The sequence below is a fragment of the Mesoplodon mirus genome, assembly GCF_964341445.2.
Source record: "Mesoplodon mirus genome assembly, chromosome: 5".
NCBI lineage: Eukaryota > Metazoa > Chordata > Mammalia > Artiodactyla > Ziphiidae > Mesoplodon > Mesoplodon mirus.
This window is the reverse complement of record NC_138980.1, coordinates 13,543,581-13,561,878: the sequence shown is the minus strand read 5'-3', so window position 1 is coordinate 13,561,878 and position 18,298 is coordinate 13,543,581. Positions and strand designations below refer to the sequence as shown.

At 42.7% G+C, this 18,298-nt stretch overlaps 1 protein-coding gene across 1 annotated transcript in view; it reads right to left on the bottom strand.

The window, feature by feature from the left end:
- The window catches only part of DOCK2 (dedicator of cytokinesis 2), a 417,518-nt gene that overhangs the window by 301,175 nt on the left and 98,045 nt on the right, over positions 1–18,298 (bottom strand). Inside the window, exons 24-25 of the mRNA XM_082621317.1 lie at positions 9,652–9,722; positions 7,760–7,866 (exon numbers count right to left, since the gene is read on the bottom strand). Of these exons, the coding sequence (XP_082477443.1) occupies positions 7,760–7,866; positions 9,652–9,722 (178 nt within the window). The remainder of the gene's footprint in view (positions 1–7,759; positions 7,867–9,651; positions 9,723–18,298) is intronic.

Genomic DNA, 18,298 nt, shown 5'->3' with positions numbered 1-18,298 from the left:
TGGACAGACATATCACAGACATGAAACACAAGTGACAAAGAAACACAAGGAAAGATTTTCAGTGTCACTGGTGATCAAGAAACTGCAAATCAAGACAGTGATGACATATGTTACACCCATTTTATTGGCCAATTTTTAAATTGGGACAATATCAAGTGTTAACAAGAATGTAGATCCACATAATCTCTCATCCATTATTGCTGGGAGAGTAAATTAGTGCAACCACCTTTGGAAACCCATTTAGCAGTATCTCCTAAAGTTAAATATTCAGATCTCCCATGACCAAGCAAATCTACTGGTAGTTATATGCCCCACAGAGACTCTTGAACATGTACAAAAAGAGACATGTACAAGAATATTCTTAGCAGCAATGCTTACAATTAAAAAAAAAAAATCCGAAACAACCCAAGTGCCTAAAATTGAAAGCATGAGTGAATAAACTATGGCTTATTCACACAATAGAATTTTCTGCACTCATCAAAAAAATGAACTCCAACAGTTTGTAATATGAATGAATTTTAGTATAATATTATGTGAAAAAAGTAAGTCCCTTCAAATTACTCATAGTTCAATACCCTTCTTTATAAAGCTAAAATAACCAAAACACTAGAAATATGTATAGATGCAGTAACACTGCATTAAAGCAGTGGAATGATTAATAAAAGATTCAAGAATGGGTTACCTTAGGTGGGGAAAGACACACATAGTTACAGGTAGCTGACTGTTCAGTTTCTAGTTTTTGGTTTGGGTGGTGAGTGCAAGGATGTTTAATTTATTATTAAAAATAACTAACTAAATATGTTAATAAATAAAAGCAAGCCCTTGTGTGGACCAGTGATGAGCTACATTATGAATTGAGTACTATGACAACCCCTGTTCTCTACAACTGAGGTCCCATCTTCCCTTTTCCTTTTTTTTAAGGGGCACTGGCCACTGAATAATGGTATATTGTACTGCCCAGGTGCACAGACTAGTTTCTGAGAGTGGATATCAGTGAGGCCCTAGGCAGACTAGGCACATAAAGAAATAATATATATCCCTTATCCGTAAGGAGTTCTCTCCATCAGCGATAGTCGCATCAACAGACAATGAGAGAGAGAAATGCCAAGTATCAGGGTGAGGTCTCTGCCATGTGTTGTGGGATCTGCTCCTCTTTGCTGTACTGCTCTCCTTCCCCCACTCAGGCTCTAGGAGTTCCGCTTGCCAACTAGACAGGGTCAGTCAGGGGGCCACCTGCATCAGAATCCCCTTGGAAGGCGGATACCATGCACATCCCTGGCCCCTCCCCAGATCTGCAGTGTCAGAATCTTTGGGGTAGGGTCCAGGATTCTGCAATTTTAGCAAACTTCCCAGATGCACTTAAGGTCTGAGAAATCTTCCCCTCAGAGATTCTACGTCTTGCTTTATCCCCTTGGAGAATCCAGGATAATATTTTGAATGTGCTACTCTCTACTGTCACACTTCCCCCCATTGGTCAAGAGCCCTGGCAGCCATGCCATTTTTATAGCCTCTGGGAAGAGAGATGAGGAAGGTTTCCTGAGAAAAGAAGATATTATAGAGCAAAAAGGTAGCGGCCCCTGAAGCCACAAGACATGTGTGTCCCAACATGCCCCCCTTGGGCTCAAGTCCCAAAGAGAGATATTTTAGATAGGTTGTGGGAAAAGGCAAAAGCAGAGTCTCTCTTCCCTTTCCTAATTGGGTCCCTGGGACCTGGTCCCAGACCAGGAGAGGGAAGGGGAACTATTTTGAACCAGAAAGACTTGTTAAATCTGAAGCCACAAGATGTCATTGACTGAAAATTTTAAGTTGCCACAGTACAAAGTGAGGTGGAGACTCAAAAAGATTAGATTAGATTTAGAACAAAAAAAAAAACCAAGAAGCTTCATCATCTTTGCACATTGAGTGTGGTACAGAAATTTGCAAACTGGCACCAGCTGTATCCACACTACCACCCCAGGGCCTGTCCTGCAGCAGGGACTAAGTAAATGCGGAATGGGACTAGGCTGAGATGCCTGAGACATCAGGGAAGACGCGCTGCACACTTGACCTCGGGCCAGGGTCTTAAAGGGATGAGTGGAAGTGTCTAGGGGTGGGAGTAGGGAATGGGGCGGCGGGGTGCTGCAGTAGAAGGTATTCCAGGCAGTATTCACGAAGAAAAGAATTGTGGAAGGTCATGTATGGTGCCAGGAGAGATGAGGAGCCAGTCAGGAGCCTAGAGCATGTCCTCAGAGGAAGAGGACTTGTTCCTTTACCGCCTTGTCTTTCACAGCAGTCTTAGTACCCAGCCTGATGTGGACATCCCAAGTCCCAGGCAGCCTGCTTATACCACTTCTCACTGCAGGAAAGCTGTGCTTTAAAAACCTGCAGTGACATAGCAACCACTGGCATCTAGGGTCCCATCTCCTGCCCAAGCAAAGGTCCCCGTACACAGCTGTCAGAGAGTTGCCCAGTATTTGGAACAGGGGCAGAGAGTGAGGAAGGAAGAAAAAAATCTCTCAGGAGGAACAATGTGGCACTTTTTTCTAACATGGAGAAGGAAGCATTTTCAACAAGAAAATAAACATATCTTCTTTTTATTCATTTTAAGAACAAAGCATGGTGTAGTGGAAAGAACAGGAGTTTTGTTATTCAAAGGACTTGTATTCCAAATCCAGCTCCACCACTGCTACCTATGGGTAGCAGAGATGGTCATCAAATATTCTATGCATTGCCCTTCAGTTCCCAGGTTCCCTTGCAGCTAGGCTGGGAACACGTGATGGGGTCTGGCCAGTGGACTGCGGGTGGAATCTCTGGGTGTCACTTTCAGGCTGAGGTAGTTGAAAGTGGTTGTACTTCGTTCCTCGCTCTCTTCCCTGCTGCAAAGAGGCCATGGGTACAAGCTGGCATAGCTTCACAAGGGACAAAAGGCGTCCGACCTTCCTGACCTTTATCAGACTTTGCACAAGAGAGAAATAAACCTTTACATGGTTAAACCACTGATATTTGGAGGTTGATTTGTTACCCCAGAATCACATAGCCAAATACACTAATGCGCTAATACATTGTAATATAACCCTTGGTCTCATTGGGATGAAAGTTACTTGACGCTCTAGGCCTTGGTTTTCCCATCTATAAGATGAGAATAATTATACCTACGTAATTGGGTTGTAAGAATTTACTATATGTTTATGTCCTATATAGCAAATAATATATAGCTGGCATTTAATAAATGTCTCTTCCTTTAAGATGCAGTTGATGTCATTGTTATTCCTGTGGTTATTACTGCTATACAGTGGATACAATAAATGTCTTTAAATAAGCAGCAACTGTGTCAGGCACTCTACTAGTTGTTTTACATGCATGATCTCATTTTTGTAGCTAAAGAAACCAAGCCTCAAAGAGGTTACTTGTTCAAAGGAACACAGAGCTAGTAAGTGATCAAGTCAGGATCAGAAACAGGGATTTCCTAAACCAAAAGTCCATACTCTAATGGCAACATTCCTACTCACATTTTTCAGATGTGGAACCCCAGAGGCTCACAGATGTTACATAAGTTCACCAAGCAAAGCAATAACTGTTAGAATGAGAGGACTTCTCTCTATTCCAGACCAGTGTTGCAATGATGGGATGATTAGAAAAGATAATCCCCCGCTAGGGCACTGGACAGTGATGTCCGTGCCCCCTCCCACCACAGAGGCCTAGCCCATTGTGAACTGAGGTCCTAGCAGATCCAGATACTGTGGGCAACAGATAAGAAGAGGGGGAAAGAAGGAAACTACATCTTGATAAAAGGAAAACTGGATGCTTTGTGTTCAGAGAACCGCTTCTCAACAAAGTTTCCAAAGAAAATGCCACTAGCTGAAGATAAACATTGAAAGAGTTTCCAAATCTCTATCAGATCTCTGTCTCTGTCTTTGTCTCTCTCTCTTTCTCTGTCTCCCTGTTGGTCCCTCTCTCTGTGTGTCTCTCTCTGTTTCTCTCTCTCTCTGTCTTCCCCCCGCCCCCTGTTTGTTTTGGAAGTCGAGAAAAGTGAGCAGTGTGGATCCTAAAGCAGTTTACACTGAACCAGATGGCACATGTGATTAGCATCAGCCTAAAAAGACACATTACTTAGAGATTAGGTTCTAAGTAGGGACAAATATGTTCCAAAGGAACAGAAGGTTTGGTTTTCTCACAGACTCCCCTCAAGAGCTTCCTCGGGGCATACCTATTCATCCCTTCTCCCATCATCACCACCAGGCAAGCCTGAGCTTGGGCTGGGGAAAACAGGAAATTCATCTCCATAGATGTCCCAGTTCTCCTCCCGCTGAACCCGGAAGTCATTCACACAGGGCAAGCCACTCCCTGCGGGACCTCGGCTGCTGGTGACCCCTGACTCCCTCATACCCCAGGCGAACAAGTCACATTATGCCACTGAGTCTGCACAAAAACCCAATGACACTCGTTCTGTGGTTATTCCCACTTTACAGCTGAGGAAATTGAGACGTATAAGGATTAAGTACTTTACTCAGGATCACAGGTCAAGTAAAAGTTGAGGCGAATGGAGGCTAATTGCCTCCATGAAAGAAGAAAGAATTAAAAAGTGTGTGTGTGTGTGTGTGTGTGTGTGTGTGTGTGTGTGTTTTAAAAGAGCCCCAAGGAGCAAACCATCCTAGAGGATGTCTGTCAAGTGTCCCAAACTATGTAACTATATTGAGGCCCGCAGCAAGGTAAACAACGAGGTGAGAAACCACAAACATCTCACCCTGACCTGTTCTTCTGGGCTCACATCGCACAGGCCCTATGCAAAAACACTCTAGGGAAATGAAATAAAAATTGGAAAAACCACTCAAAGCAGGAATGGGACATGGATACAGACCAAGGTCTATTTGTTCCTTAAGTCCTGTGCTTCTCAGACCCTGGAGAAAAACACACAGCTTTCAGGAAAACAAGGAAGCTTAGCTTAGGGTTATGTGCAACTATCAACTATGAGGGGATGCCCTTATTGCAAAGAACCTGAAGGTTAGGACAGAATTCGGGAAAATGAAAGGAGCAGCAGAAATAATAACCACAACACCAGCAATAACGGTGATCACTTAGTACGGGATATTATATCGCTCTGATAAGCACTTTAAATGCACTGTTGGTCTCATCAGCCCACACAACAACCTTCTAAGACAGACATTGCTATCATTTTTCCCATTTTACAGATGAGCTTACTGAGGATCAGAGAGGTTAAGTAAATTGCCCATGGTCACCCAGCTGAAAAGGGGCTAAACTAGGAATCCAACCCAAGAACCAGTGCCCTTAACCAGTAAAACTTTCTCCCTCTTCTGCATAGGACCTTCCTGAAGAGAGGCCAATAGGATAGTCTGCCAACATTTCGGAAAGTGCTTAAAAGCCTTCTGGTTCCTCTGCTTGATGTCAATACAAGTGTTCAAGGCTGTGAGTACAAGCTAATGTCACCGACAATACTCCATGCAATTTGCACATCTGGCAGTTAGATAAGTGCAGACTTAAAGCAAACTGCATCCCTGAGACACAGGACAATTCACAGGGAGAACAACAGAAGGGATTTCATTATAACTCAGACTTGGCCAAGGAATCAAACTCACCTTATTTCAGGGTATAAAGGAGACACTCACCCAAGAGCCCCAGACACCCAGTAAGTTCGTGTGTATGAACTCAGATTGTATTCACTTGGAACTTGAGGATTTAAGGAGAAGGCTGAGCTGATGTTTCCCTTGGGGTGTTTTTTTAATTTGTTTTTTAATTGAAGTATAGTTGAATTACAATATAGTTGATTTATAAAGTATAGATGTACAGCAAAGTGATTTCGTTTTATATATATATATACATATAGATATATAGATATATATATGTGTGTGTGTGTTTATATATATATATATATATATATATATTCTTTTTCAGATTCTTTTCCTCTTTTGGGTTACTTTTGTAAGAGGGTTCAGTTAGCAAGTAAATAGTGGGAGAAGAATTACCTTTAAGCTGTGCATAAGAGCATACTGCTTTCACACATGAACCAAGGATGGACAGACTAATTATACATTGCAGCCTCTTTAAAATGGGTCCCCAAAGGGCTCTCTGTTCACCTACTTCTAGTCTCTGTACGTAGGTAAAGGTAAGAATTTTGCTTTTTTTTTGGTAACTGTGTACAACACTGGGGCTGGCCTTCTATCAATTAATATTAATCAGAGGGTTTTTACTGAACCTGAAACTCAAAGACGCAGCAGGACTGGTGAGCAGCAGCTGTCCGGCCTGCCCTGTGATTATGCTAACCCTCAGAGGCCACCGTGAGCCCAGGAGATGTGACTCCAGTAAAGGAATCACTCCTACGTCGACCAGGCTGGAATTGACCCCTCATGCCCAATCCAGGACCGCGCTAACACTCCATGTGGCCTCGATGCTGAGCCGGGCCCCTGACGATGACTGCCGCTCTGAACAATGACAGGGAGCCAAGCAGCCCTTGCTCTCTGCTGCCTGCGCAGCAGCACCTGCAGCAAGAGTCGCCCTTGCCACGTCCCCTGGGGTGGGACTCACTTCACTTCTACAGTGACACCACCTGCAATCCAGGAAGGGACTGCCAGGGCGGGAAGGGGCAGGCACATTGCAAAGTCTGCAGAGTGAGGGTAATGTATTCCGACGTGGAAACCAGAAGGTGAAAACCGAGGAAGGCTCCCGTACAAAACCCCAGGGATACAAGGCATATGGCAAGACTTAACCAGGATTGGTGTCCAATCACCTTACACAGACCACCTTGCACAAACAAACCGTGTATGTATACCACATTAATCCGCTGGCATACATCTGTCTAAATGGTCAGGAAACTCCAGGCATGAATGTAAAATCACAAGAACACTTTTCTTCCCTTGGCCTTCTGCTAACTTTAATTCCACGGGATGGGATTCGGACAGCACTTCTGGAGGCACCATGTTAACCAGACGTTAGGGGAGAAAATCTTTACAGTGAAGTGGTTCCTGAATCTTTAATACATAAATATTCAAGCTTCACTCTGAATAAATCCCGGGGGGGTGATGACTGATCCTCTGCTTTCTAAGACTTCTTATTTCTTGCACAGTTTGCTTCTCACAGAGAGGAGTGATGTAGGAAATGGTGAATATTGACATCTAAGTCCTACCTGCTCGTAGTTGGAGGACGTGTGGCCGTCCAGCCCACTGATCTCAAAAACAGGGAACCCCAAGGCTCTTGACTGTGGGATGCTGGCTGGGGACTGGTGGTTACCAGAGATCAGTTTGGGTGAGCAGAAGCTCTGACCACAACCATTGCCCAAGTCCACTGTCATTTCCTGCTCTCCAGGAAATACCGTTACGTGAAGAAAGGCAACGTCCAGAGCAGTTGTACAACATGCTACTCTGAGAGTAGTAATAAAAGACCAGGGGAGAATATATAGTAAATGTGTGTTTGCTTGCTTATATAGTGAGTGCCCCTGGAAGCAAACACAACAGGAGACTGAAGCCACTGGTGCCTCTGTGAAGGGATCAGACCTTTACCTACTCCTCACGTAGAGTAAAAACCTCACAGCAAAATGACTCCAAATTTAGCCTCTCAGTAAACTTTCTCAGGAAAAACAAACAGTTCAGCCTATGTTTTCCTTAAATTAGTTTACATTCTGATATCTAAGTTGTTAGCTACTTTCTGCTTTTCCCCTTCATTCAGACCAAGGGAGTTGTTAGAGAAAAAACATTTCCTAACTGCACAGCATGTGATGAGCACGTGGGGTTTCTGGCACCCCCAACCGGCCAGGATGCTTTGCACTCACCTTGCTTTTTAAAGAGGTTGCTCTGGACTATCTCATTCATGGACTGGACTTTCTGCTTCTGGAGTTTCTCAGGAGGGATGCAGGTATAGAACTCATAGAGGAGTTGGCTGAGGGCAGGAAAAACCAGAGCACGCAGAGCTCGTTAAACCAATGTCTGCCACCTCCTGGCACTTACAGTCTGTCCATCCCCAGCCTGCCAGCTCTGCGGGGGCAGAAACAATGTACCTCTTGCTCCCTTCGCCCCCCATCTCCATGCATGATAAGCCTTCAGTAAGTATGCATAGTTGGTCTTGGTGTTGAATACTGACAGCGTTCAAAGAGATGTGGAAATCTGAAAACAGTATCAAGAAACCCAACCACTTACTGTGTGTATCAGGCACATGTTTTGCACTTGACATCCACTGTGCCATTTAAGCCTCACAATTCTATGATGTAGATCCAATGCTTATCTCAATTTTACAAGTGGGAAATGTAAGGTTTATAAAGGTTAACTAACTTTCCCAAAGTTACACAGCTAGGGAGGGTCAAAGAAACAAGGGTTCAAAACCAGATTCTAATTTCATTGCCATGCCGTTTTATTCACTAATGTTTTATGCTTAGTAATGTTTTATGATAAATCTTAAGATCAAAAAAGGTCCTTAATTTTTAAAAAAAACTCTGAAAAGTTGTGGGTTAGAACCAGTTTGGGATATGAAAAAGGAGATAGCTCTTTCCAAATAGAGTGAAAATAAAAATACCACTGAAACAAAATTACAGCTCCTGTCAGCTTTCCAAAATAAGCTCATTGTGTTTATTCATTCTTTCAAATCCTTATGAAGCATCTACTTAATATGTGACAGGCAATGTGCAGGGCAGTGGGATATAATAGGAACAGACTTGGTCCCAACTGGCATGGAACTTACATTCTAATGGAGGTCAACGTACAACACAAAAGCAAGCAAATCAATACAAGGCCATAGATGCAATGAAGGAAATGAATAGGGAGTTGTGTCAGAGAGTAATGGTGCAGGGGTTGAGGGAGGAATATAATTTATTTACAATGCTCAGAGGTAGCTTCCCCAAGAAGGTAACATTTAGCTTGAGACCAGAAGAATGAGAAGAAGCCAGAAGAAATCTTCATATGAATAGTGGATAAACTGATGAGAGCTGAATAAAGTTTGGAATGCACTGAAAAGAACTGTGCCCGTGTTTATTTCTTAGTTTTGATAGCTATGCTGTAGTTATCTAAAATGTGAACATTAAGGGGAGCTGAGTGAAAAGTATGCAGGAACTCTCTATACACTATCTCTGCAGCGCTTTTCCAAATCTAAAAGTATTGCAATATAAAAAGTTTTTAAAATCTTCTAGAGGTTATCTTGGAACTTAAGTGAATTTAGGAAAAAGAGGAAAAGGGCGTATCTGGCTCAGATGCCCCTATTCTAAGAGCATAAGCACAGTAAGATAATGTGTTCCTCCCATGAGAGGAATGGGGTGAAGAAGGAGAGAGCAAAGGGGAGCCCATCTCATTATCCCATTAAGTGTCCATAGGTTATTCTCCATTTGTAACTACAGGGCTTACAGAGCAAAGACTGGGACCCCAAAATAACCTTCAAGCCCAGGTGAAATGGAGACATTTACACCAAACATCAGTTTTTTCACCTACGTGTTCGTATTCTGCATCACTGATATTGTCAAAGAAGGATGTTTACTTTATAGTTGGTTTTCACCAAACCTGACACAACCCAATGAAACTGTAAAAATCCCACACCAATATCCCTGCAGGAAGCTCTGACCATGTGTCCTCCCTGTCCCCGCGCTGAGTGCCCGTCTGGAATTCTCCACAAGAGCTCTCCTCTCCCTCTGAATCCCTGGCTTGACAACAGAGCCCAGGAAAGTACACACCATAAGCTCACCTGAGTAACTTTGCATCAAAGACGGTTTCCACATCATAGAGGACAGATGGGATGTATTTCAAAGCTGCCACCTAGGTAGAAAGTGAAATAAACATGAGCAGTGCCCACGGCCAACAACTCTGCCTGGTGGTGAGAATACTTTGCAACATAACACAGATCAAGGGAAAATGATCCTGAATCCTGGGCACTGCTACAGTGATTTAGACTCTGCATGTAGATTGAAACACCGGGTGTACTTCTTTCAAAAGTTTCTTCTGTCTTCAGGGGAGCAGAAATGTAGAGTGGAGCCATCAAAACCTTTGAGGTTATGCACACTTACAGTCAAATCCTGGGTCTGCCCCTTAGTGGCCAGGTGACTTTGGACAAAACACTTAACCTCTCTGATGTCTCAATTTCCTTATCTATAAGATAGAGGAAATAATGTCTGTTTTGCAGGATTGTAGAGATTCAAAATAATAGAAATGTGGCATCCAGCAGGGAGCCAGACATATGTGTGTGCTCAGTAAAGGGTAACTTCCATCTTCATTGGAAGGTGGTATGCTTGAATTCTTTTGTTGGTGGCAAGGATGACACGGACTGAGTTATTTCTATTTTTCCTCCCGGGCCAATGTGTGAACAATTGTCAGCATGTTTTGGTCCACTAGCTGGGTTAGGAAAACTGGGCACTGTGGTGGATTGTATCTGTCCTCTGTGCAAGATAACTGATACATCCAGAGGTGGGAAAAAGACCCAGGCCCTTGCAAAACAGCACCATTTGCTAAACAGCAGAGTAGACCGTAATTTCCACAGGAGGAGTTGTAAGTCACATAGTTGGAAAATAATGTTTAAAAATCTGGTAGATGTATCCATTTTATGTTTTCTTTTTATTTTTCTGTATATTCTAAGTGTTCCATAGTCAACAAGTATCATCCTTTTACAAACAGACCAAAATTAAAATAGAGAAAATTCTTTTTTTAGAGAAAATCTTATCCTAGCCATACACAGTTACACTTGTTAGTTAACATAAACAAGAATTATGACTATCCCCTGAGGATGTTCAGTGGAGCAGACACCATGCTGTTAGATTATTTTGTTAAACCTTATTTCAGCCTACAAGGGATACACTCTTTTCACAGATCAGGAACCACTAGGTCATCAAGATTCAATAACTAACTAGGTCACAAAGTTAGCAAGTGGCAGAGCCAGGATTCAAAATCAGTTAGGCTACTTACAGAGCCACTCCTTGGAACCCTCAAATAGCACTGTGTTTCTCCATGCCTCCATGCTTTTTTTTCTTGTTAGTTATGATTTTTACAAGTCAGTATTGTATGTTTGATATTAAAAACTTCATACAAGTATTAGGGTGAAAATTGCCCCTGAAGTCCCACATCTCCGCCTCAGCCCCAATCCCTGCTCCTCAGAAGGGATCACTGTCAATACTGTGGTGAGTCCCAACTGTTTTCTGTGCGTGAACAAGTATGTGTTTGTGTGTGTGTGCATGCATGTGCATGTGCACATGTATGTGTGTGATTATACAGTTCTGTAACTTGCTTTTTGCACTTAACCATGTTATCACCAGTATTTCTGCACATCACTTCATGGAGTGCACTCTTCATTTCTAATCACTGCACAGCAATGCTCACACGGGTACACCAAATCCTCCTTACTGATGGACTCCATGCTATCTTTAGTTTTTCTTTGTTATAAAATAAGTGGTAAGAAACTATTAAAACATACATCTGTGTATCTGTGAAAATCCCTGTGTGATGGATGGGCTGCTTGAAGAGAAATTAGTGTGTAAAATGTATGTACACATATGCAAATGTACATACAAACATATACACATACATTTTAGGAGATAATGTCATATTAACTTAGAAAGAAGCAGTAATCAATTTCCTTCTACTCCTTTCCCTATAACCTTGCTAATACTAGTATACAAATCTGTCTCATTGTGTCAATCTGATACATAATTTGCAACTGTAATCTGCGAATTTTTGGATCTAGTCCAGGTGGGCACCTTTCCTATACTTATTGAACAACTGTATTTACTATATATAGCTTGTTTATATTCTTTCCCCATTTTTCTTTTGGGTGATTTCTTTTCTTATTGGTGTGGAATTCTTTATATATCATTAATATTAAGCCCTTTGCACAGCTACATGTAAAAGAACGAAATTAGAACACTCCCTAACACCATACACCAAAATAAACTCAAAATGGATTAAAGACCTAAATGTAAGACCAGACACTATCAAACTTCTTAGAGGAAAACATAGGCAGAACACTCTATGACATAAATCACAGCAAGATCCTTTTTGACCCACCTCCTAGAGAAACGGAAATAAAAACAAAAATAAACAAATGGGACCTAATGAAACTTCAAAGCTTTTGCACAGCAAAGGAAAATATAAACAAGACAAAAAGACAACCCTCAGAATGGGAGAAAATATTTGTAAATGAGGCAACTGACAAAGGATTAATCTTCAAAATTTACAAGCAGCTCATGCAGCTCAATATCAAAAAAACAAGCAACCCAATCCAAAAATGGGCAGAAGACCTAAACAGACATTTCTCCAAAGAAGATATACAGATTGCCAACAAACACATGAAAGGATGCTCAACATCATTAATCATTAGAGAAATGCAAATCAAAACTACAATGAGATATCATCTTACACCGGTCAGGATGGCCATCATCAAAAAATCTACAAACAATAAATGCTGGAGAGGGTGTGGAGAAAAGGGAACCCTCTTGCACGGTTGGTAGGAATGTAAATTGATACAGCCACTACGGAGAACAGTATGGAGGTTCTGTAAAAAACTAAAAATAGAACTACCATACAACCCAGCAATCCCACTACTGGGCATATACCCTGAGAAAACCATAATTCAAAAAGAGTCATGTACCACAGTGTTCATTGCAGCTCTATTTACAACAGCCAGGACATGGAAGCAACCTAAGTGTCCATCGACAGATGAATGGATAAAGAAGATGTGGCACAGATATACAATGGAATATTACTCAGCCATAAAAAGAAACAAAATTGAGTTATCTGTAGTGAGGTGGATGGACCTAGAGTCTGTCCTACAGAGTGAAGTAAGTCAGAAAGAGAAAAACAAATATCGTATGCTAACACATACATATGGAATCTAAAAAAAAGAAAAAAAAATGGTTCTGAAGAACCTAGGGGCAGGACAGGAATAAAGATGCAGACATAGAGAATGGACTTGAGGACATGGGGAGGGAGAAGGGTAAGCTGGGATGAAGTGAGAGAGTGGCATGGACATATATACAGTAACAAACGTAAAATAGATAGCTAGTGGGAAGCAGCCGCATAGCACAGGGAGATCAGCTAGGTGCTTTGTGTCCACCTAGAGGGGTGGGATAGGGAGGGTGGGAGGGAGACGCAAGAGGGAGGAGATATGGGGATATATGTATACACTGTGCTGATTCACTTTGTTATACAGCAGAAACTAACACACCATTGTAAAGGAATTATACTCCAATAAAGATGTTAAAAAAAAATTAACCCTTTTGCAGTAACACATTTTGCAAGAATTTTCTCTTGCTTGTCCTATAGTTTGACTGTTGCTTGTCGTTTAGCTTCGTTTATCGTATCTTTCATTGCACAGTAGGATTTTAATTTGTATGTTGTCAGATGTGTCAGACCTTTTCTTTACATTATTGGATTTTGTGTCCAGAGATTTATTCTTTATTTTTTCAAATCAAGGTGGCAAGAGATAACAAGATTCCAAAGTGAATGCTTCTAAAACTAGGGTCTATTGGGACACCCTTTTCCCATAGGATGATGTTAGGTATTCTGTGGCGGGAAGTGGGGGGTAAGGATTTGCAATCAAATAATTAGGGGAAAGTTTGATTTAAGCAAAGATAAACCAGTAAGGTGTTTTTGGAGGGGGTTTTTGGTAGAACTTTTCAGAATTTTAATATGCTAAGATGCATTATGACATTCTTCCAGGCAACTATAGTATACAGTACATTCCAGCCTAGTTGGTCAGGCCATCTGTAACAGGAAACATCAAGATGTGGCAAAAGCAGATGCCTGCAGGGCTGGGAAAGCAGCAGAAAGAGTGAAATGAGAAGAGCACAGGCCAGTGGGAAGTGAGGAGGTATGTGGAACCCACACTCTGTCTAAAGAATGAGCCATTCTTGTTCACTTGTTTTAACACTGTGCTAGCCAGATCAAACACACCTGCAGGCTGCACTTCTCCCGTGGGCCGCCAGCTTATAGCCCCTACATTCTAAAGAGACATCATACGCTGAGGCACATGCCCTGATAAAAGCCCATCTAAGCATTCTAGCAAACTGCTCCTTCCTTCACTCTTAGGCTGAGAAACATAGAGCTCTGGGCCCACAGGGACCTGGGGCGGGGGTCTGGGGGGAATCCCAGTGCTCCACCCAGCACCTGCATGCTCCGAGGCCCATTTCTTCACCCCCTGAGCCTCAGCATCTTCATGTGGGGCAGAGAGGAATGATGCAAAATAAAGTATATCTTGTAGCTACTGTAATGCCCAGCATGCAGCAGGCCCCCAGAAGTGCGTGTGCTGGATCTCTCCTTATCTCATCTCTCTGACACCAGCCCTCACTTACCCAGCACCTGGACAAAGTGTAACATGGACTCATCATAATTAAGACCAAAGTGAGGGAACAAAAACAGAAATGAAATCCTCGGCGAGTTGGGGAAAGCCGGGACTTCAGTTGCTGGCTTCCAAGGGCTGCATGTCATTCCAGGGCTTCAGAGTGATGCTGCAGAGTACTAATCACCAGGTGTCTACATGGACACTCACACCTAAATGCTTCAGCTCTTAGTAAGGAGGAGCTGGGCAAAGCTGGGACAAGGGCTGCTTCCGAAGGAGCCGACCTTCCCAGCCTCCCAGCCCCGGGCTGGCAGTAAAGTAAAACAAACTGAGGGGTTGTCATGCTGAGACTCAAAGGGTGTTATCACCTCGACAGGACAGGCATATTAAACTTCCATTTGGTCCAGGGGGCCTCACAGAGAAATGGCAGGCCTGTGGTTTTCTTTTCCAAAGGGGACAGGAAGTTTGCCAAGTCTGTTGTCACAGCCAGCACTGGCCTCAGGGGGCCTGTCCACAGTCCTCACCTTCACACGGCCCTAACACACCTGAGTGGAGTGACAGCAGGTGGGTTCAAGCAGGAGCTACCACCAAGCACTCCCTGGAGGCAGAAGAGCTCAGCCATAAGACCCGCTGGAGACCTCCATTCATTGCAAGTTTCTAAGGTCTGGGACTAGAAACAGCTTGGCTTTCTAGACCTGCTGGCCTCCTGCAAACTGCGCTGCTCTACTGCTGTTATTATCTTTACTCTCATTAATATTACTAATGCACATAAACTTATATTCCTGTGTTATTACTTTCATCCCATAGTGTATACCCCTATATCATATATAATATTTAGTAAAAACAAACAGATGTTTTTACATAGGTGTGTATGTGTATATATTAGGATTAAAATATATTAAAATAGCAAACCATTATCGGAAACTTTATACATGCATGATCTCATTTTATTTTTACAACTGCTCTATGAATAGACACTGTCATCCCACTTTACCAGTGAGGAAAATGATAGCACAGAGAGGTAAAAATAACTTGCCAGAAGCGACATAGCTAATAAGCCACATACACAGCAAAGATATGTACCTGATTCTGTCCAACTGGCTTCGGACAAGTATGCTCTGCTACTGCCTACCCTGCTTTAGGAAAAGTTTCCATCTTGGTAAGTGCGGAGGTTTCAATACAGGAGACAAGGCTGAAGTGGGGGAGGAGGTAGATAAAGAAACATCTCCCCTTTAGGAGAATGGCTTTTGAAAGAAGGTACAGTTCTTCTGATATGCCTTCACCACATATATGAGGGTTGCAAGAATGGCCACCAGGAAAACATTCTCCAGCTCAGTAATTAGTTTATAATGTGGCACCGAGTGAATTTCCTAGATGAATCATCAATTCCAAGCCCCTCTGCCAGAAGCCAGGTGCAGGCCACAAGAAGAGAGCCAGACCCAAACCAAGGAATAGTGATTTTACTGGCCCTAAGAGAAGTCACAGGAAAACACTTGAAATGATTGCTCTCCAGATGGACTTCACCAGAGCTGATAATCCTGGGCTGCCTAGCACACAACAAATGTTTTAAAATAGCAACAAAAATCAAAACCACACAGTTGCACTCCCTCAAGCTCAACGGGGATTTGTCTTCTACTTGTTTCCAGGGTTCTTTATCTCCTCCCGCCCTCTCTTTTTCATTCTAACCAAGACTGCACAGTATTGGTGCCAGCAGACACAGCCTTCTGGGCCAAAAGAACACATCCTGCAATGATGCAAGGTTATACGAGAACACTAGACATCTTCCTCATTCAAGAGCTCTGACAATATTCCCATCCCATCAAGTTTCAACGCTTTTATTTTAGCCAAGCAATGGACAGTCAAGGTATATGGAAACTGGACAAACACTGTTACAGGGATTCACCACAGCTGACCAGAAGCAGCAACTTCCTTATAGATGCTAAGCTGTCCCTGAGGAAAATACATCCACTCTCCCCAGACTTTCACCCTAGTCACTGGTCTTTCAGTGAAAGGGAAGGGAACAGGGACCAACAGGTTCTGGGATATGTATGTCTCTGTGCTTTCTGTAACCCAACAGTGTGCTGGTCCCTGAGTCTTGGCATGAGGCAGGAGAATTCAGTGTTTAAAATGGCTGGCTGAAGAGGCCAAGTTCAACTCTAGGTGGGTCCCTTTTATGTGAGTGTCCTTGGGGAAGTTAACTCTCTATGCTCCAGTTTCCTCATCAGGAGAATGAAGGGAATAAAGTCACCTACTTTATAGGGTTGATGTGACGATTAAATGAAAAATATGAGCTGTCAGTGGGACTGCAGCACCTCACTGGAACAAAATTTCATCCTACCCTCCATAAATCCAACATTCCCAAGTACTGCCCTTAAGTATGGGGTAGGTGGTTAAGAAGGGGACAGTAAAGAATCATTTAACAACTTGAGATGAAACTCCAGCTCTTGCTGTTAAATATGAGTCTCACCTCTCCTACCTCTGGGGGCAGCCTGTAGGCCACTTCTCAAGAATGAACCACCTTCTTCCCTTACTTCGGACATCTGGATGTTTTACAAAAATTAACAATGAAAAGAGAGGAAAGAAAGAGGCCTCCTTAATTAGCCTGACTTCATAACTACAGACCAGACATCTGCCCACCTGTACTGTTGTTTATGTTGCTTATTGCTTAGCCACCTAGCATTTTGCCTGAAGACTCGGCTCTTCAATGAAACCATACTTTGCCTGGTGGTGATTAGGAACTCAAACTCTGGGCTTACAGAGCCTGGATTCAAGTCCCAGCCCTGCCACTTCTCAGCTGTGGTTAAGTTACTCAATCTCTCTAAGCCTCCACTTCCTCATCTGTAAAGTAGAGATAAGAAGAGTATTGGCCTAATAAGGTGGTTGTTATAAAAATCAAATAAGCTAACAGTATATGTAAAGGTTTTAGCTCAGCATGTGACACATAATAAGTGCTAAAACATAAAATAGTGCAAACTAGTATTCATTCTTTCATTCACTCAGACAAAAGATATTCAAGTACCCACTATGTGACAGCCACTGTTTCAGATACTGGAGACATAAAAGACAGAGCCCCCTGCACTCCTGGACACTCTAGTGGCTATATTAGCAATCATGTGTGGCGATCATAGTGGCCAAGGGAGCATATCATACAATTATGAGTTGCTTATTTATTTCCACTCATACCACCAACTTGGAGAATTATAAAGAATCATGACCTAAAGGAGAATGGGTCTAAAGGGTCTGCACAACGTCACCTAATGGTTATTACTCACATTCGAGCTACATCCAATTCACAACTGTCTGGTGTTGACTGTCTCATTCTGCCATCAGCTTTATCAACAATATTCACAGGGCTGGCACACATGGGGACTTCTGAGCATACGGTCCATTCTTGAAAACACGTGGAAACCCCTGGCCATACCCATTCTTTGTGGCTTAGAGAAGAATATTAACTTTGGAGTTAGAAGAGCTGGGTGGATTGAAATCCTAGCTCCACCACTATGAATAGGTATAATTTAGGATGAATTATTTAACCCTATGAGCCTTCTGTGGACACTGAAGACAGCGATTCCTTACAGACCTTTGGTAGGACTAAAAACACTGCAGGTGAAAGCTCAGCTTCATGCCTGACACACGGTAAGGACTCAATCAGTGGAACATGTTTTTAATGCTCCCTCTACCCTCTTTGGATAGCAAGTTTTAAATTCTCCATAGTTTTGTGTGAGCTACTGCCATGCCAGCTCTGAACAATAAGGAAAACCACAGAAAGCAATTCACAAAAGCCAGATGAGACTCAGATATTGAGAAATAACTTGCTTGGGCCCAAAAACTCACAATGGGCAAAGCTGAGATTGAACCAGATAGGCTTTACTCTGAACTGAGGCAGGCATGAATTAGGGTTTCTACCTAAGCCACTACCCAGCTGGAAGTAGAAAGTTTGGACTAGAATGTTAATCATTGGCATTCCTATTCCGTGCTGTCACCCAAAACTTATGGCAGACATTACTAATAGATCACAGCACTCTTTCCTACTGTACCCCATGCAGGCTCAGAATCAAGACTACAGTCA